This window comes from Parambassis ranga, chromosome 5, assembly GCF_900634625.1.
Source record: "Parambassis ranga chromosome 5, fParRan2.1, whole genome shotgun sequence".
NCBI classification, from domain to species: domain Eukaryota; kingdom Metazoa; phylum Chordata; class Actinopteri; family Ambassidae; genus Parambassis; species Parambassis ranga.
The window spans coordinates 4675919-4696423 of NC_041026.1; the positions used below are offsets into that span (position 1 = coordinate 4675919).

Consider the following 20505-nt stretch of genomic DNA (forward strand, 5'->3'; position numbering starts at 1 on the left):
GACCATCAGAGGACAATGTGTGTGAATACAACACACACTAACAGGTCTCTATACTGTTCATGTTTAGAATACTTTATTGCACAGTACGCCTGCACAGTAGCTGCCAATAAAAGATTCGCTGTGATGGGGTGAATGTTTCTGGGATACATCATCTATACATTGCTGGCTAGATAACAAGCTAACTGCAGAGTCTCACCAAGGTGTCTAGTGCACAGATGGCACAGATAAGCCTGCTGTCTGTCAACACCGCAGCAGTGTGCCACTGTTTTTAGAACAGCAGTTAATTACTCACTCATGCTCCGTCTACATATTATCCTTCTCTAAAACTTCGCCAGTATTCACCGTAATATCCGGTCAATCAAGGTGCACACTTGGTGGCTTTACTCATAACTCCATACACATATACTTACACTGCGCACCGCTCACGGGCGCGACGCGGTGTCACGCTGTGACGTCCTGACGAGGAAGTGGGCAGGCAAAGCGTGCCGGCCTTTCTCTACCCTTTAAATATCAAAGTCGAGCGCTTCTAGTCAGCTGACTTCCGTTTGTTAAAAATAATGTTTAAACTGAGTAAATGTGGGAATTAGTATTTCTGTGAACAGAAATATTGTTTGAATAGTTTCTATGTGTGTTTGGGAGGTATAAAATACTTACCTGTGTAAAAGAAGTATGAAGTCAAAATACTCCAGCCCAGTGGGAGGGGCAAGAGGGTTAACAGAGGGTGCTGTGGCTCCTCTGGGAGACTCTGACGATGGTTACAAGGCAGGTAACAGCTCCTGTAGTGATGGGTTTTCGAGGCTTTGTTGAAGCTTCGACACCTGATTCAAGAAAAAGGTTCAATGACACAGTGCTCGAGTAGGACATCTAGTGGTGATTAAAATGCATTGCGGTGTGTGTTATTGGTTCATGGATTGTTTGGGATTTGAATCTCCATGCAGTCTCGTTCGACTACACTACCTGGTTGAATGGTTGACACAATAAAATACATTAAACTTTCAGTTTCACTGCACACAATTGTTACAAAGTTACATTTGAAGTGGATACATAATAATTAGGGCTGATCAAACAACATGATGAATCCGATTAAAATGTTTAACACAATTAAAGCATTTGCAGCGGAGAACGAAGCTGGATGGTGGTGTAGGGGAATCATCGTCGGTTTGGGTGTGTGAGGGTCCGAATTCAAAACTTATGATACGCGAATCAGCAAGAGGTCCTCCACACACACACACACACACACACACACACACACACACACACACACACACACACACACACGCAAGAGAAACGTGATCATAAACTTTTCTTCTACTAAAATGTACACAATGACATATTTGCGATTAACTGAGTTTATTGCTATGAAATTCTTAGATATAAATAATAAAAAAAATAAATGTGAATCATTTGCATCTAAGTAATATATTTAACTCATATTTAAAGAATCTCAAGAGTTCGATTGCTTTGCAGCAATCAAACCGATAAAAGTATCAATGTAGCTAATATATTTCAATATCTAACTGATTGATCTATTACTATATATTGATATATAGTCATATCCCTGAACACACCCGATCCCACCAAGCGATTCACAACCCGAACCAATTACATGACTCGTATGCCGTTCGAAGCACTCAACTGCTTCAAACGTCACTGAAGTGGTTCAAACGTCACTAGTCACGTGACCGAAGCAAGCCTCGGCACAGTGGTTCGAAACAATTGCTTCATGAGCTACCGCGCATGTGTCGGAGCCTCGGGTGTCAGAGGACCATCCTTACCCATGATAGTGATGCCAAATGAAGCAATGAAGCCGTATTGAACCACTTTATCAGTTGTGTCGAGTATGGGTTCATTCAAAGCTTCGTTTCAGTGACCTCTAGTGGTGAAATAGGACACAGTGTCTTAATTATATGATGAGTCTAACCAGGGTGTGTGATGTACATATATTTTAGTTAAGACTGATTAATTGGTCGGTCAGTTGATTCTATAAATGTATGTATTGCAGTAGGAGCTTGTGGATATGCCTGGATAGTAATTCAAACATTTTCATTGTTAAACTGTTTTGGACCAAGCCGGTTTAAGCAAAATCTCACGTTATGAAGCAGTGTGGAGTTATTTGAACCAGTCATGTGATTCACTGAGAGGACCGAAGCAGTTACTGTTTTGGACATCATCGGTCACGTGGGTTTTCCCCGCACCAAAGCAAGCTTCGAAGCAGTGGTTCAACATAAATGCTGTTGCAACTCGGAAGCTTGTATCAGAGCGTCGGTGTCACTTGGCCATCACTAACCCATGACATGACGTCAATGTGATGTTTTACTTTCAGCCATAGATGATAAATAAAGGAACGACTAATTCATATCTTCCTTCAACATGCAGCAGAGATTTTTTTACATAATGTGTGTAAACACCTGAACTTTAGAACAATACAAATATTCTGAGTGGTTTATTACACAAAATGGTATAAATGAAAACCAATAAGTTTTAGTTATCGTGACTAAACAAAGAACCAGGGTTAGGATTCACTGACATCTAGTGGTCAATCTGAATACCCCTCCCTTTCTAAGTTTGAAAATCTTGCTCAGTCCAGCTGTGTGACTTATAATCAGGCCCAAAGTTATCATCCTGACCTGCTGAGATACATTTATAACATCAAATGTCACCAACAAACTCCTCAGTAAATATATGATCATATATGACCTGACTAATGGTAATATGTATGAACAGGAAATAAATGTAACCTTCAGTATGTCCATAGGAAAGTGTGCTGAACACTAAAATAAAGATTGGAACCTCCTGACTATGACATTAAAAAACACTAGTTTACATGTTAATAAAGACATCAGACCTCTGCTTTCTGAACTCACTAGGTACATATATATATAAACAAACATATAGGTGTACATACCAGGGATGCAGACTCCAAGAAGCAACACCACTATATGTGACATTACTGTGGTGACACAGTTAACCAACAACCCACCTCTGTGTTGAGAGCAACAACTTCCACTTCCTCTTGTGGTCTGTCAGGCTGTGACTTGACTTTTTAGGACGTTTCATCATTCTGTCAACAAGCAGAAGTGGTTAGAGCTGCTCTGATATGAAGCCACTTATGCACATCTCCTGATTTCCTGAAATTATATAAATTATGTGAATTGCTTATTTATAACTAGTCAAAACAAACATATCAAGTTAACACTTCAGAAGTTAAACTGGAAAAATTATAGACACACAATTGACCACAGAAGCAACAAAACAGCTAAAACAGCACACAAAGTTTTTTTGTCTCTCGTCATGACAACAGTATAGATTATATTATTATGTTCAAACGTTTATTAAGTGAATTCATTCAATAAAAATTATTAAAATCATAAGTCATACTCTCTCTGACCTCTTTTTGGAACCAGTGGAATCACCCCTGCAGACAAGCAGGGGGAGCCACATGTTCAACACTTCTGTAAGGGTTTCTCTTTATAAACTCTGAGGTTTCATCACGTTCTTTTGTACAATGTCTGGTCTGTTGTAAGCTTGCAGCTTCAGAGTTTATCAACAATTAAACATTAATGTAACATCATACATAGAAACACAACAAATTACTATAATTACACATATACCTGTATGAAGATGAACTACCACAAACTACTGTGTTTTGTAAAGTGAATCAACTTACAATGGGGATATTCACATTATAAACAGGAGAATAAATGTGTGTTAAAATCTGTATTTTGTTCATGATGTGATATTAAATTAGGAGCATTTTTGTCATCCATCCTGCTGGTTTCATTGATCCTGAACTCTTCATTGATCTGGAAAAGAAATGAAGACAGAGATGCAGGGTCAACAATCTGTACAAGTGAACTGTTACACTGACAAATCTAAACATGCATGTTGTGTTGTTGCTGCACAAAGACCTGTCCTTCGTCTGACATCAGCATAAACAGCTCCATCAGCTGCAGCAGCAGGGGCTGGTTGTGCTGTGAATATAAACATGTGGCAGTATTGAAAAGTGACTTCACAGGAGGGAGAATAAAAACACAAATATACTTTATTAACAGTTGTTGTAACGCCGTGTACCTGCAGATGATCTTATCTTCACGTCTGAGTAAACACAGCTCTCCACTGGTTTCTGCTTCTTCCCTGTTAAAAGACCCAGATGAATGAGCTTTCTTCAGGTATTACTGGCATTTAAAAGCACCTGTGTGCTGTTAGCTTTTCCAGCTGCTGTATGTGGTGCTCACCTTTCTTAGTCACGTTTTTAAGTTGAATCAAAGAATATGCGACGTCACTGGATTCACCTGAAACATATAGTTACACTTTAGAATGTCACACATGTTACTGTGACCTTAAACATATCATTGTAGTATTTGTAACTGTAACTTGTCTGGACTCAAAACATCTCGCTGTATACTGTACCATGTTCTGTGTTTTCAGGCTCTTTGATTGTTTCATAGACGGACACATCACCTACAGAGTGAGAATCGAGATGAGGTTAGTCGTTATTATCACGTCGTATGAATTAGAAACAGCTAACAAGACATGGAAGTGTTACATTTAACACAATTGCTGATTGATAAGTCTGAGGTTTGACTTTTGTTTTCTCACAGAAGGACACATAAAATTAAAGCTGTAAGCAGCGATGACGGGCCCTCGCACACTTTGCGGTCGGGACTCGCAGCCGCTGCCTCCCTTGTTGTCCCACAGCCTCTCCCCCCTGCTACCGGCATGAGCTGTGGTCTGCAGGCCAGAAGAGAACACCAAAACACACATATACAAAAGAGAAGTCCTCCAGCCAGTAGGTGGCACAGGGACTGTAGCTTAGGAGCATATCAATGCGTGCACACAGCCATAGCCAGACCACATGTCTACGTGCTATAGATTTATTGGAACTGGCAAGTAGCAAGGAGCTGCTGAACCATGTCGTTCAGCTCTGATATATTTTATTTTGTGATTTAAAGTCACTCGTCTTCCATAACTGAGGTCACAGTAGGGGTAGCAGCTGTTTCTTGGCTAGTAGCTCCATCTTAACTCAAAGAACGGAAGATTGATAACCAACTGTTTTCTAGCTTGCTGGTTTGGTGTTTAGGAGACAGTCCTGCTCTTTACAGGATTTTGGGAGGTTTAGACTTCACAAAATACATTGCTGCACTGTGCACTTTTTTTTAAAGTCCTATTGTTGTTGGAGTCTGAGTGGTGAATCTGCCTCTGTTTGCTTATAAACCTACACAGGAGCTTTGAGAGAAGCTAATGTGAGCTGCAGGGAAGCAAATGGTCAAAAAAGGTCTTTTTGTCTTTCTTTTTGAAATTAAATAAGAAGATCTGACACAGGCTGAGCATTCCCCACGAGCAGCAGACACTACTGTCAGCACCTCGGACAGCTCCAGCACTGCTGCCATCTCCACAGTCAGCACCTCGGACAGCTCCAGCATTGCTGCCGGCTCCACAGTCAGCACCATGGACAGAGACACAGCACAGGTATTCACATTCATCTTGTAGAAGCAAGGCGTCTAGAAGACTGGAGAGTTTTCTTGAAGATGTTTTGCTGCTCATCCAAGCAGCTTCATCAGTTCTAACTGTTTGGTGGGGAAACTGGGCCAGGTGTGTCTAACAACTGGCTAATGACTATGAGACTGAGGGGGGCTGGTTGACAGCCCTTTGTTCTTGCTGTGAGTATGTGCAAACTTCCTGGGAATGGATGGAATCACTGCATTGTATGTGGTGGAAAGATGATGTCTGAGACCACCACCTCTGTTAAGGGAAGTTTTTTCCAGCTTAACATAGATGCTTCCTTGACTCCTCTTTCAAACCACCTTTCCTCTCTGTCTAGGATGTGAACATTGTTGTCCTCAAAGGAGTGTTCTTTCTCTTTGAGGTGGAGGTGAACAGCTGAGTCTTGCACTGCACTGGACTGCATATATCACATTGCTGTGTTTCTCCCTGGGAGTTTTATCCTTTGGGTGAACCAGTTTGTGTCTCAGTGTTGTCATCGGTTTGAAATGGACCAGGATGTCATGGCTGTTGAAGATCCTACGGACTTTCTCTGATACTCCTGACACATATGGAATGGAGATTTTTTTTTCTCCGTCGGTTATTGTCCTTCTTATTGTTAGTGGGTCTTGTTTTTGTGGCTGTGATGAGTGCCGAGTTGGGGTAGCCACAAGTTTTCAGGGATTTCCTGGCCAGCTCAGAGGGAAAGAAGGAACAACATCACATCAGGAAATTCCTGAAAACTTGTGGCTACTTCATGGCGTTGCCCCGCCCACACCGTGTAACAGCGATCTGCGTTTTTGATATGTTTTTCTCAACCATGTCTTCAAAAGCATGTAACAAAATCTTGGGTCTATCAGAGTATTTCCCTAGGAGGAGTTCATTCAAATACGAGGTGTGGAACATGGAAATCAGCCTGAGCACAATTCATACCACACACAGTAGGTGGCGCTATGAGGGTATCAGCTCATTAGCATATCAATCTGTTCAGAATGACAGGCTCAGCATGCCTGATTTTTTTCATCCACATAAGATGAAGTATGTAGGAAATACATTCATAAATACATCCATTTCCTGTGCTTTGGTGAAGGTCGTGGGGGCGCCAAAGCCAGGCCGTATGATGAAGTGCTGCGTTTTTGATTTGATTTTCATGGCCGTAGCTGATACACAATATTTGCAAATTCTAGGGGGCGCTCCTGAGCCATTTGGGAAGGCACAGTTGCAGCGACAGTTTCAGATTGCCATTTTTCGCGAGCCTAACTTGTGTGCCAAAATTGGTGAGTTTTTGAGCATCTTTAGGGGGTCAAATTTGCGTCAAATGACTCGGAAAAAAAAGAGAACACTTGCATTTCAATAGGGCTCTCGCACGTTTCGTACTCGGGCCCTAATAACTCAAAACTTACTAAACACAGGGAACATGGAAGGTGACAGGGAGGGTGACAAGATGATCTGCCACAGACAAAGGGGAACACAGGACTTAAATAGACTATGGAACTAGACACAGGTGAAATGCATTAGGGCGGGGCAAACAATCACAAAGGCCGGAACACTGGGGAAGTAAAACACATTGACAAATACAAGGGAGACAGGACTTTCAAAATAAAACAGGAAACAGGACAGAACCAAAGTAACTTTACAAAGACAGCCAATGGTTGTTTGTCTATACTACATTAAAGTTTTTTTTTTTCATTAAACGCCCTCTTGTAGACATGTATGCAAAGAACTACCACCTAAGTAACTGTCTTGATCACACAAACACTGTGTAAACAATCTAAATACATTTTAAACCAAACTGTGTAACTTTTCCTTTAAAACATAAATAAGCATGTGTTACATTTAAGTGTTTACCAAATGATTCACAGAGAGCTGATTCAACCTACAGCAGCAGATCAATCTCTAAGTATTTCACAGTATACGGAATTCTTAAAGATTGAATAGGATGTAGTAAGTAGCACTACTGTGAGGCCTTTGTGGAAAGATCGACAAATGTTCCATATTACATACTAAAAGAACGTTTTAACCTCAAACTGCTTTGCCTGCATGTCATGTTGGAATATCTGTGTGAACTGTGGTAAATCTTTGTTTAATACAGCACTTGGATCCAATGAGAAGTAAAGAAGAAATTATATTTTAATAAGAACCATTTTATTTACAAAACATTTCAAAGACCACAAAATAAAGTTTATGAAAGAACAGAACAATGACACACAATGAAACTCCATGTTGGACTTTATGTCCTTTACTTGTAATACTCCAGTTTGTCCTGTGGGTGGTGCTGTGGCTTTAATGGTGACATTTAGATTCAGCATGTGTAAAATGCTGCAGACAGTGTCCACTTTCTGACTTTGCTCTGAGCCTATTGAACGTCTCAGGCTGCTCGTCTGGTTGTGCTCTTGCATGATATCCACATTTACGTCAGAGAGTCTATCAGTAGGAGGAGCCTCAAACAAACCTTTGTCAGACAGCATCACACACAGAACATCTTTCAACTCATGATTCTTCACATTTAAAGAAAGCTGCAGCTCAAAGAAATGAACTCACAACAAACGGTCTCTCTTGAGACATGACAAATGACAACACTATAAGCTGAAGTTTCTGCTCTCAAAACAGGAGAACATGAAGATGAACAAAAAAAGAAGATTAAGAAACCTTTATTAATCCCACAATGGGGAAATTGCATTTTTGCAACGGCGTACAGACAGCAAGGGATAAGTTAAGAAAAGATATATACATTATAAAATAGACCAGCACTGAAATGTGTTCTGTTATCAAGCTTAAAACAGACAGCTAGTCATTGACTCCATGCTGCCAGCTGTGCTTCTCTTTGTTTGTTGATGATGAACGTCTCTTCATGGACCTGAAATAAAATCACAGCAAAGTCTCAGTTTAAAATACTGTCTTTGGAACATGAGCTCTGACTGTATATGAAGAATATTACCTGTGCTTGTATTCATATTACTGTAGTCAGACAGTGACTCTTCTGGGTCAACTTGTTGTCCTGTTATCATGACATCAATCATATATAAAATAATGATTCTCTGTAGTTTAGTATCAATGTGACGTCTGATATTTTTATATACTCACTCCTGCTGTCCAGAGCTTTGAGCTGAATCAGATATGAAGCATTATAGTAATCTTCTTCAGCCTGACCTGAAATAACATTAATGTGAGTACTGAGTTTCACAGTGATTCTATAATAATTATAACTTTAACCTGCTCCATGTCAATCAAAGTGTGTACTGTACCATTTCCAGAGCCTTCAGCTCCTCTGATTGTCTCATAGACACAAAGGTCACCTACAGGACAGTGAAACATTAAATGAGTCACCTCACATCTGTCACACTCATTTAAATGTCTTTGTTTTTATTAAATGTTGTTATCGAACAGTATTAAAGCTGCAGCAGCATCAATACATCTTATAAATATCTGTGAAAACATTCAGAACCAGATGAAACACTGACCGTGGAGAAGAGAGGAGTATATCTGATGTTGGTTTACTTCCTGGTTCACTGTCTGCTCTGCAGAAGAACCTGTTATTAACAAAAAATGATCATGTTATTACATGGTTTTGTAAATTCTGTGTCACATTTAAAGTTTATAGTAAATAAATGCTGCATTAGAAGAAAAAGGTCTCACCTTTGGACTGTCTGTAGTGATACATTAAGAGCACAATGACAAAGAATAATATGATTCCACACAGCAGTCCAACAATTAATGGCACTGAGGATGAGGAGCTTTCAGGTCTGGATACAACTATTAGAAATAATAAACATATATTAATACACTTATATTGGACTTGGTGTCATTAGTACAGACAATAATCAAAACAACATTACCATAATATACCAAAAAAGGAGCATCAAACATCTTTACTCACCTTTCACTGACATCCAGCTCTGAGGTGACTTCTTTCCTGAATGTTCACACCTGTAGAAACCTTCATGTGACTCTGACACTGCAGAGATATTCAGCTCCCCTCTGGTATCACTTTGAACACGTTTGTTATTATGATAGAAAAACACATTGGAAAGTTTGTTTTGTCCTCTCAGTCTGCAGCCAAGAATAACAGAGTCTCCTTCAGTCACAGGGTGAACAGGACTCACCAGGACAATGTCTGTATCTGTGAGACAGTCAGAGGACGTCAGTCAGAGATCAGTCAATGAGATGGAGGTTAGTGTATAGTAAGAAATCACCTACCATGTACAGTGATGTTGACTGTGTTGCTGAACTCTCCTGATGCAGACTCACACCAGTACACACCAATATCAGAGTGTGATGTGGACTTGATGTTACATGTGGATCCAGTCATTGTTCTCCAGTTAGAACAGGATGGCAGATGTCCTTCATCAGAGAACTTCCTCACTCTCCACTCAGCAGAGTTTCCCTCACAGGTCAGTGAGACAGACTCAGAGGTGAAGTGTTGGACTCTGTCAGGATTCACTGTGAGAGACGCTGCTGGATGAAAACCTGAAAAACAAAACATGTCAAAGGAACAAAGTAAGAACACAAAAATGACACGACGAAAAAATGACACACAACCAGCTCATTCTGATTCTCTCAATAAACAGAGGAATCACAGTGACAGAATAAATTCTTCTCACTGAGAGGACAGAATCAAACTGACCTGCAGACCAGACAAACTTTGGGTCACTGTAATCAGAGTGATACTCTGGGTCTCCTCTTCCAGCTCTGCACACATATGCTGCTGTGTGTGTCTGTCCATGAATGATGTAGGAATCCTGTGCAGTCCCATCAGTGCTACCAGGCAGCAGCTCATAGCTGTAAGACCAAGAGTTCTTTGACAGACCAGGAACAGCTTTATACCAGTAGAACCTCCATCCTGCAGGTGGATGTTCAACCTCACAGCTCAGAGTTACTGAGGCTCCAGGACTCAGCCATGATGGAGACACAGTGAGGACAGGTCGGGGTTTACCTGTTGGAAAGAGATGATGTTAAAACAGACTGTCAGATTGCAGATTTAGAGTTTTATCAATAAAATAACACTTACTGTCAGATACTGTCAGTCTGACTGGATCACTCCACTCTGTTGTTGTATGTTCATTGTTCATGTAGCCCTTACAGCTGTAGGCTCCACTGTGTGATGAAGAAGCAGAACTAATCCTGTACTCATTCTGATTTGAAGGTTTATCGGAGTCTGGTGCTTTCCATTCATAACCCCACTCAGTGTCTCCTCCTTGGATCTCACATCTGACACTGATCTTCTCTCCTTCATATATCTGAGTCCAGTTAGGTTGCAGAGTCACAACAGGTCTGATTGAAGCTTTGAAACAACACAACAAGTTCATATCTGTTCATATTTTATTCATCCTGATACAAGATCACAGCAGACGTTGTGTGTTACATACAACTCACCAAGTTTGTAGATCTTCACTGTTTGGCTGTACTCTGTGTAGTAAAGTGGGTCTCCTCCTCTTCCTCCTCTTCCTCCTTTGCACCAGTACTCTCCTTCCTTTGAGACTCTGATGTGTTGGTCTGAAAGTGAAACAGCCTCCTGTGTGGTCAGAGGTTCAGAGGAATTCTGATCTCTGTGCCAGAAGTATTTCCATCCAGAGGACTGTTTCACAGAGCAGGTCAGAGTCACACTGCCCCCTGCTGGAACAGCTGACTCGTCTGCAGTCAGGTCAGCTGTTGGTTTAGCTGCAGTTCAGTTCAGAACACAGTGTATAAAAACATTAGGATTTATTTAGTTGTAAACGAAAACAATAAAACAAAACTGAACTAATCAAACTTACCTGATACAGACAATGTGAAGGCAAAACTCCACAATGTGTACATATTCTCTTTCCTGCCCCAACATCTGTATTCTCCTCTGTCAGCAGAGGAAGCTCTGTTGATTCTGTATTCATTGGATGTTGAAGGAATGTTGGACCTCTCATGTCTCCATTCATACGTCCACTGATGTCCTTCAACTCCCTGAATGTCACATCTGAGGGTGATCGTCTCATCAATGAATATCTGAGGCCAGCTGTGCTGCAGAGTGACACTGGGAACTGTTCACATAGAAACATCCAGTCAGTCAGCAGACAGTGTGATAACCTTAAATATTTCTTATCATATTGATCTTTTTAACAGCTGAACTCTGTAACAAAGTGCTGTGGTTTGGTGTCCCAGTATTTACTCTGATTACATTTTATGCTGACATCATTTTATTTCATTCCATAAATTCCAGTGATTGTTTTTCATTAGTCCAACAGCTCAACATTGTTAATATTCCTCTGTCCACTTCTGAAGAGAGACAGACAGGTTTACTCCACAAAAACCAACTTTAAGGGGAAGAAATGCAACAAAAGCCTCTGATTTAAAACATGGAGCTCAGTGGTGCTGAGGAAGAGGAAGTATTAACACAGTAACAAGCAACATTAATATAACTGAGGTGCAATTTGGATCAGTCCTGTCTAAAAATGAAGAAAGTAAAGTTCTGATTTTTCAGCATCATCAGAGCAGGAGGAGCTTCTGACATGTAATCAATGTTTTTTGTTTCTGTTGGTAACAAAATGTCTCTTTTCTTCATTAGAGACAACACAAACACATGAAACATTTGAAAAGTTCATGTTGTTTCATTTCAGAACTAATTATTAAACTCACCAGTTTCCTCAATGGTGACTGCTGCCTGCTGTGTAGAACACTGGGTCTCCTCTTCCTCCTCTGCACTGATAGATTCCTCCTTCTGAAACACTGACAGTGTCTGATTGATCATTTATTGGTTGAACTCCAGAATACACTGAGGTACGTCTGTTCCAGTAGTACTTCCACCCTGAAGAGACGTCCACAGAGCAGGTCAGTGTTATGCTGCCCCCTGCTGGTATGACTGTCTTGTCTGCTCTCAGTGAGGCCCGAGGTCTATCTGCAGTGAGGAAGAAAAAATGAAACAGTCAGTAAAAAACAGTCAAACAGTAAATAGTAAATGGTTAGAGTATGAATTACTGCAGAAAAATCTTTGCACTTCATTCTTTTCAGACACTGTTGTGAAAACAGGAAGACATGCAGCACAATACTTAGTGTGTATTTAGTAGCACTTAAATTGTTGGTTAGATTTGACCTAATTCAGCACTTTTATATGGATTAAAGATGATCAGCTTACCTGATACAGTCCATCTGATGGCTTCACTCCACTCTGTTGTTAACTTGTTGCTTCTACCCCGACAGCTGTATTTTCCACTGTCAGACCCATAAACTGTGTTGAATTTACTGTCTGTTGAATAAAGGTTTGACTTGTCTCGTCTCCAGTCATACGTCCACTGAGTTCCTTCAGCTCCCTGAATGTCACATCTGAGGGTGATCCTCTCACCAAAGAATATCTCAGTCCAGCCTTCTTCCAGGATCACAGAGGCCTTCATGGAACCTGTTCAAATCAAAAACACCCAGTTAGAATACAAAAGAGATTAAACACAAACATGTTGTTTGTTTTAGTACTAAACTCTATGATAATTATGTGAATGCATGTTGTGCTGTGGTACATCTTAAAATAACTAATGTTACAAAAAAAAAATCAAAAATAAAGCTATGAAACATTTAAACTGTATTTGCATCATCAGGATGAATCTAGGGTCAAACACACAGACTGAATATAACTATAGATAAAGTGTCCTTGACATCAACCACATGTTTGTGGATGTTGAGTCTCTGTTGGAGGTTATATTACAAAATATATATTTAAACACTGAAGGATCAAACTCTTGTACACATTCTGTGACTGTTGTCTTGTTTAGAATGAACAAACTAAACTGTGATGCTGCCACCAGCGTGTGGTTTCAGAGAGCATGCAGACAGAATTAGAAGTGTGATGTAGTGTCACAGTGTGTCTACTTCAGTGTCCTGTCTAACAGATCTATCATTTATTATTCACAGTGACTACAACAATATCCTGAGGTTCTGCCTGCAGACCTCCAGCTTTAAACAGGCTGTGTGAAAGAACCAAATATCATTTAACCCTGTGTTCACACCAAGAGAGACTAAAGCTGTAAAATCACTTTCGTGGCTCAAAGTTCGAATCACTCATGACGAGAGAAATTCAAATGTTTGATTTAGCTTATTTAAAGGAGTTGTATGCTTTTAGGACTTTGCTTCCACTTTTTGTGGCATCTTAACTATTGAACAGAAAACACAGCTGTCATTTGGTATCAAGAGAACGTGTGCTCCTTTAAATAAACTGTGCACTCAGAGGTCAGGCTGCGTTTATTATGCAGGATCTGTTTAGTAAAAGTATTTGATCAAATGAACGCACATTTTCTCAATAGAGAACAGAAATTTTAATTATTAAGGAAGACTAGCATGCTAGGAGCTCGATTAGCAGGCAAGTATGGTGCCGTGGAACGAGGTAAATTTCATCATCTTTTTAAAAACAACAAACTTGTTTGTTCTCCTTAATGATAAACACATCTGTCCCTGTAATTTGATCACATTCACAGTATAATTAATGATCAAATTAATCATCAATCTAATACACAATATAATATAAAACACTGAGAAGTTGATAAACAGGAGATAAATACTTTGTGTAATATACAAATGAAGAGAAAAAACAAAGACAAAGTATAATTTGTCACCTTCAGTGTGTCCGTAGAGGAGTGTGCTGAACACTGAAATAAAGATTAAAACCTCATCAGACATCATCAAACCAAAAGAAAGTGATCAATCACAACATTAAAACACTATATGTACACAATGTAGATGTGTGGAGCCAAATCCAGTAGTACTTCAGTGTAAAACAGAGACATATCAGCAGCCGACGTTCATAAAGACACCAGTCTGCTCAGAAACACTCTTCAGAAACAACAAGTCAGAAATGTACTTACAGAATAAGTCCAGCACACAGAGCAAAGTGTGCCCCATCCTCACATCCAGCACAACTGAACAAAGTGTTCTATCTATTCATAATTATAATGCTGAAGACAGAAGTGACGTTTCTTTAAAAGGTGTGATCAGAATGCAGAGTATAGACTCTTCCTTCCCCTTTGCCCCAACTTTAGACAGCAGCTCTGCCCACAGCAGTTTCACATGGTTACATTTCCTGTCCTCTTCACACATATGAACATGTTTCTCTCTCTCTTATCTTCAGTTTAGAGCAATAAAACTTTGCAGTACAATAAATAAAAGGCATCATTTAACCTGAGAGTAGAATCTATAGAGAACAAGCTAACTGCAGTGTTTACCAAGGTAACATGACTAAACACTAAGAAATATGAAGACATCAGACATCAATGCTTCTTCTAACTGCTGCTGGTTGGTCTTTAGTGCCCAGATGGCACAGTTAACCCTGCTATCTGTCTACAACGCAGCAGTATGTCACTGTTTTTAGAACAGCAGTTATCAGTTAACATAAAGCACCAAAAAACCTAGTCCAACTTTATTCAAACTTTAAAACCATCAAAAAGCTCTAAGAACTTTGACCTTGATTGTTTGGAGACAGTAACTGTCAGGTACTGAGGAAAAGGGACTCAAGCACAGGCAGGATTCAACTTGCAAATCTCAAAACGAAACCAAGAAAAACCAAAGAAAGAAATAATACAAAACTTACGATAACGCAGGGGAAACAGGTGAAGTGACACTGATCTACCTTAAAAATATACTATGGAACAAGACACAAGTGAAACACATTAGGGCGGGGACACAGGGGAATGAAAAGAAAAGAGACCAACACTGTCCAAAGGGTCCAAGCTGTGGACCCCCCTGGTCTGGGGAGGAAGCCATCAGACACAGATCTGCGGACCCTCCAGGGTCTGAGCAGAAGACCACCAGAGACGGAGACTTAGGCCGACCAGGACCTGAACAGGAAGCCAGAGCTGGTGGTCCATCTGGGTCTGGACAGAAACCCAGGGCTGGGGATCCTCCAGGGTCAGAACAGGAAGGCAGGGCTAAAGGCCCGCCACAGTCCAAACTGGCTATTGGAACTGGATCTGGAGCTGGCGCCTTGGCCGGAAATGGGGAAGTGGCCCAGGCAGGGAGTGCCGAATCCTGCCAGTGGATGTTCAACCTCACAGCTCACAGGTCAGTGAGACAGACTCAGAGGTGAAGTGTTGGACTCTGTCAGGATTCACTGTGAGAGACGCTGCTGGATGAAAACCTGAAAAACATAACATGTCAAAGGAACAAAGTAAGAAAACAAAAATGACACGATGAAAAAATGACACACAACCAGCTCATTCTGATTCTCTCAATAAACAGAGGAATCACAGTGACAGAATAAATTCTTCTTACTTCTGACTGTATGACTACTTACCTCAGAGTTCCTGAGGCTCCAGCACTCAGCCATGATGGAGACACAGTGAGGACAGGTCGGGGTTTACCTGTTGGAAAGAGATGATGTTAAAAACAGAGAACTATATTAAAGTATTCAGAAAACAGACTCATCCTTACCTAAAATCCAGCTCTGAGGTGACTTCTTTCCTGAATGTTCACACAGCCAAGAATAACAGAATTAGTTCTTCCTCATTCACACCTGTGAGATCAGATGTTGGTTACGTCATGCTGACAGTTTGACCAACGTCTGCATCCTGTCTCACACTGCAGCTGTGGCTCAGAGCACTACGACATGGTCCAGCATAGTAATATTAATTAAGAAACCTTTATTAGTCCCACAATGGGGAAATTGCCTAAGGCCCAGCAAAGAGCGCCATACACCAGTGAGTACACTGGAGGCTATGTGGGTTCCTTGCCCAAGGATACACAACAGTGACTAGGGAGGAGTTGGGATCTAACCACCAACCTTCTGGTTATTGGAAGCCACTGCTGCCCAAATATGTTTATATATATTTATATGTATTATATATATTTATATATATTATATATATTTATATATCCATATAAAGACAAACAATGAGCTGTAAGGGGGATTCTGCTGATCAAAACTCACACCACTGCAAAGGTTTTGACCACAGAGCATGAACACTTCCTGTACACAGTCTGAATATACAAAGTAACCATGACAGCAGAGACCACAGGTATCAACCATCTTGCACATTTTCCACACATTTAGTTTTACACCATGTGAAAGACCCCCACATACAACAGCAGAAAAGGCGACAATGACCACAGACAACAGCAGGGCTGATGTCACCTATTGACTTTTAGAAGCAATAAATTTAGTACAGAGTTTTTCACCCAAGCAGGCCAGCAGGGGGAGCCACAGTCCACCACAGAACTACCAATGATATGAGAATCAGAGCTGATGCAGGGTGAAGAATGAAATAAAATGTAAAAACCAACTGTTACACTGACAAATCCAAACATGCATGCTGTGTTACTGCTGCACAATCACCAAGACCTGTTCCTCCAGCTCAGACAACAGACCAACACTTTCACATACATGTACACAAACCCCACAGAAACATATTAAAAATACAATTACACCAGAAACACTGGAGACATGAACTTTATTGTAAATCTGACCAAATTTTAAGAGAAATATCTTTTAAACTCTCATAATCTGTTTTCAGTGAGAACAGCTGATAAAATGTGATGCTTGAAAATAGATCATGGATTATTAGATATATGCAATAACTGCTGGTGTCACTGCTAAAAAAGCTGTGCTGATACATGAGGATACATTCAGAGCTTAATACAAAAGATAACAGATGTAAATAATAATAATGATGCAGTACATGAACAGTAGAAGAGGCGTGTGTTTTTAGGACAGTATTCAGAGCATGAAATATATCAACATCAAATAAATGTACAAGGTTCAGATTGACAGATTCCCAAAACCAAACAGCTTCTGTTTGGTTCTGTTTGTCTCTGCACAGCCCTGTAAGAGAAGCACAAAGACAGAACATGGTTTATCACAGTCATCCATCATGTGGCGCTTTGTGGAGAATAAATCACTCACAGTATGAATCCTACATGGCAGCATGAGCTCCGAGAGCTGCTCCTGCTCTGATTTCAGAATAAACTGCTGCATCAGCAGCTGCAGGAGCTGATGTTCCTGTGAATGGAGGCCTGATTCATTTACAACTGTAATCTGATCATTCAACATGATGTTGTTCTTAACCAGCAGTGTCCATTTATACAAAGACTGACTGTGTGTCACGGCTTTAAGTCTTTAAACATGATGTAAACTGTGGATGCATACATGTAAATACTGCACAATAACAACAATGGCAGCTGAATGCAGACTTTACTGTACCTGTTTTATTCTTGGCCTTTCCTTTCTTGTGGTGGATGATCTGAGAATACAGCAGATTATCTGCAGCAGGAGCTGATGGTGGAGCACACGTAATGTGTGAGAACATGAACAGTTCAGCTTCATGTTATATCTGTCTGTCTGCAGCACGGGATTATTCCATCTCAAACTTTTAGGAACACCTGAACCTCACATAGACCATGTGGAAGATTTGACTCTCTGCTGCCATCCACTGGTGATATGAGGTAACTAACAGCATGCTGACCCAATAATTACCTGCAGTGTGGTGCTATGACGACACATTTCAACACAAGCATGACTGTTGTAGGCGACTGTACCTGCTGTCTTCACTTCAGAGTAAACACACCCCTCCTCTTCCTCGTGTGTCCTCTCTGTTAAGACAATATTTGACAATAAAAAAACTAAATCTTTCTTAACTATCGTCTCATTTTCTACACTGCATGTATTTGGAGTACTCACTCTTCTTTCCAAACTTCTTCAGCTCAACTACAGAGTATGTGACATCTTGGGGTCCACTTGCTTCTGTAACATACACACATCTATATTTAGAGTTTGATTTCAAGCCTAATCTATAATCCTAATGGGTTAAATGAACCAGTTTATGCATTTGTGGGTCAGACAAAGACAAACCATTTCCAGTGTGTCCAGAGGGAGTGACTGACTCATACAGAGGAGAATCACCTTCAGAAAGAACACAGGAACAGTCAGAGCAGTCTGCCTTATTCAGATGGTTCATGTTTGAGAACATGTCTAATAGATCTCAGCTTTTTATGAATGTGAGCTGAATGAAGAGAAGTTAAATAAAAGTCCACATAGTATTTAATAAGTGCTGACCACTGAGAGGAGAGCAGTGTTCATTCGTACTGACTTCCTGATTTCTGTTGGAGCCCTGACTGCTGCTCTCTGACTGGAACAGCCTGTAAAATAACACATACAGTACATTTAATACAGAAACATGAAAGCACTGATGCATGTTGAAGAAAAGTTTAGAGATGAGTGCTGCACTAACCTGATAAAGCAGGAATCTGTGAAAAAAGACATTTGTTGTTACATGGTTTTATAAAGTAAAAATATTCTGCTGTCATTCTGTGTCACATTTAAAGTTTATAGTAAATACATGATGCATCAGAAGAAAAAGGTCTCACCTTTGGACTGTCTGTAGTGATACAGTAAGAGCACAATGACAAAGAATAATATGATTCCACACAGCAGTCCAACAATTAATGGCACTGAGGATGAGGAGCTTTCAGGTCTGGATACAACTATTAGAAATAATAAACATACATTAATACACTTATATTGGACTTGGTGTCATTAGCACAGACAATAATCAAAACATTACCGTAATATACCACAAAAGGAGCATCAAACATCTTTACTCACCTTTCACTGACATCCAGCTCTGAGGTGACTTCTTTCCTGAATGTTCACACCTGTAGAAACCTTCATGTGACTCTGACACTGCAGAGATCTTCAGCTCCCCTCTGGTATCATTTTGAACAAGTTTGTCATTGTGATAGAAAAACACATTGGAAAGTTTGTTTTGTCCTCTCAGTCTGCAGCCAAGAGTAACAGAGTCTCCTTCAGTCACACTATTGACAGGACTCTCCAGGACAATGTCTGTATCTGTGAGACAGTCAGAGGACGTCAGTCAGAGATCAGTCAGTGAGGTGGAGGTTAGTGTATAGTAAGAAATCACCTACCATGTACAGTGATGTTGACTGTGTTGCTGAACTCTCCTGATGCAGACTCACACCAGTACACACCAGTATCAGACTGTGATGTGTTGATGTTACATGTGGATCCAGTCATTGTTCCCCAGTTAGAACAGGATGACAGACGTCCTTCATCAGAGAACTTCCTCACTCTCCACTCAGCAGAGTTTCCCTCACAGGTCAGTGAGACAGACTCAGAGGTGAAGTGTTGGACTCTGTCAGGATTCACTGTGAGAGACGCTGCTGGATGAAAACCTGAAAAACAAAACATGTCAAAGGAACAAAGTAAGAACACAAAAATGACACGATGAAAAAATGACACACAACCAGCTCATTCTGATTCTCTCAATAAACAGAGGAATCACAGTGACAGAATAAATTCTTCTTACTGAGAGGACAGAATCAAACTGACCTGCAGACCAGACAAACTTTGGGTCACTGTAATCAGAGTCATACTCTGGGTCTCCTCTTCCAGCTCTGCACACATATGCTGCTGTGTGTGTCTGTCCATGAATGATGTAGGAATCCTGTGCAGTCCCATCAGTGCTACCAGGCAGCAGCTCATAGCTGTAAGACCAAGAGTTCTTTGACAGACCAGGAACATATTTATACCAGTAGAACCTCCATCCTGCAGGTGGATGTTCAACCTCACAGCTCAGAGTTACTGAGGCTCCAGGACTCAGCCATGATGGAGACACAGTGAGGACAGGTCGGGGTTTACCTGTTGGAAAGAGATGATGTTAAAACAGACTGTCAGATTGCAGATTTAGAGTTTTATCAATAAAATAACACTTACTGTCAGATACGGTCAGTCTGACTGGATCACTCCACTCTGTTGTTGTATGTTCATTGTTCATGTAGCCCTTACAGCTGTAGGCTCCACTGTGTGATGAAGAAGCAGAACTAATCCTGTACTCATTCTGATTTGAAGGTTTGTTGGAGTCTGGTGCTTTCCATTCATAACCCCACTCAGTGTCTCCTCCTTGGATCTCACATCTGACTCTGATCTTCTCTCCTTCATATATCTGAGTCCAGTTAGGTTGCAGAGTCACAACAGGTCTGATTGAAGCTTTGAAACAACACAACAAGTTCATATCTGTTCATACTTTATTCATCCTGATACAAGATCACAGCAGACATTGTGTGTTA

The 20505-nt window shown here is 40.5% G+C and overlaps 1 protein-coding gene and 1 long non-coding RNA gene across 2 annotated transcripts; both read right to left on the reverse strand.

Annotated features, from left to right (window-relative positions):
- Window positions 1-4045: 4045 nt before the first annotated feature.
- Window positions 4046-14338, reverse strand: LOC114435417 (Fc receptor-like protein 5). The gene is made up of 11 exons (XM_028405085.1): window positions 14298-14338; window positions 12584-12844; window positions 12169-12346; window positions 10106-10125; window positions 9679-9921; window positions 9366-9601; window positions 8727-8777; window positions 4653-4731; window positions 4411-4461; window positions 4236-4292; window positions 4046-4134 (listed from the first exon to the last, which is right to left on the reverse strand). Exons 1-11 carry the CDS (start codon window positions 14332-14334, stop codon window positions 4046-4048), a joined length of 1302 nt encoding a protein of 433 aa, XP_028260886.1. The 5' UTR covers window positions 14335-14338.
- Window positions 14339-17363: 3025 nt separating this feature from the next.
- LOC114435803 (uncharacterized) lies at window positions 17364-18015 on the reverse strand. Its single transcript, XR_003670639.1, has 3 exons — window positions 17959-18015; window positions 17624-17695; window positions 17364-17422 (listed from the first exon to the last, which is right to left on the reverse strand). It is a non-coding gene; the product is annotated as an uncharacterized LOC114435803 (long non-coding RNA).
- Window positions 18016-20505: the final 2490 nt, after the last annotated feature.

What these genes read in the sequence shown, in the direction of transcription:
- LOC114435417 (XM_028405085.1), bottom strand. Translation starts at nt 14,334, where the DNA reads ATGGGGCACACTTTGCTCTGTGTGCTGGACTTATTCT. An exon ending in AAAGTTTGTCTGGTCTGCAG is followed by an intron (nt 9,922 to 10,105) that starts GTCAGTTTGATT and finishes CGTCTCTCACAG; the next exon opens with TGAATCCTGACAGAGTCCAA. An exon ending in GCCTGAAAACACAGAACATG is followed by an intron (nt 4,293 to 4,410) that starts GTACAGTATACA and finishes TATATGTTTCAG; the next exon opens with GTGAATCCAGTGACGTCGCA.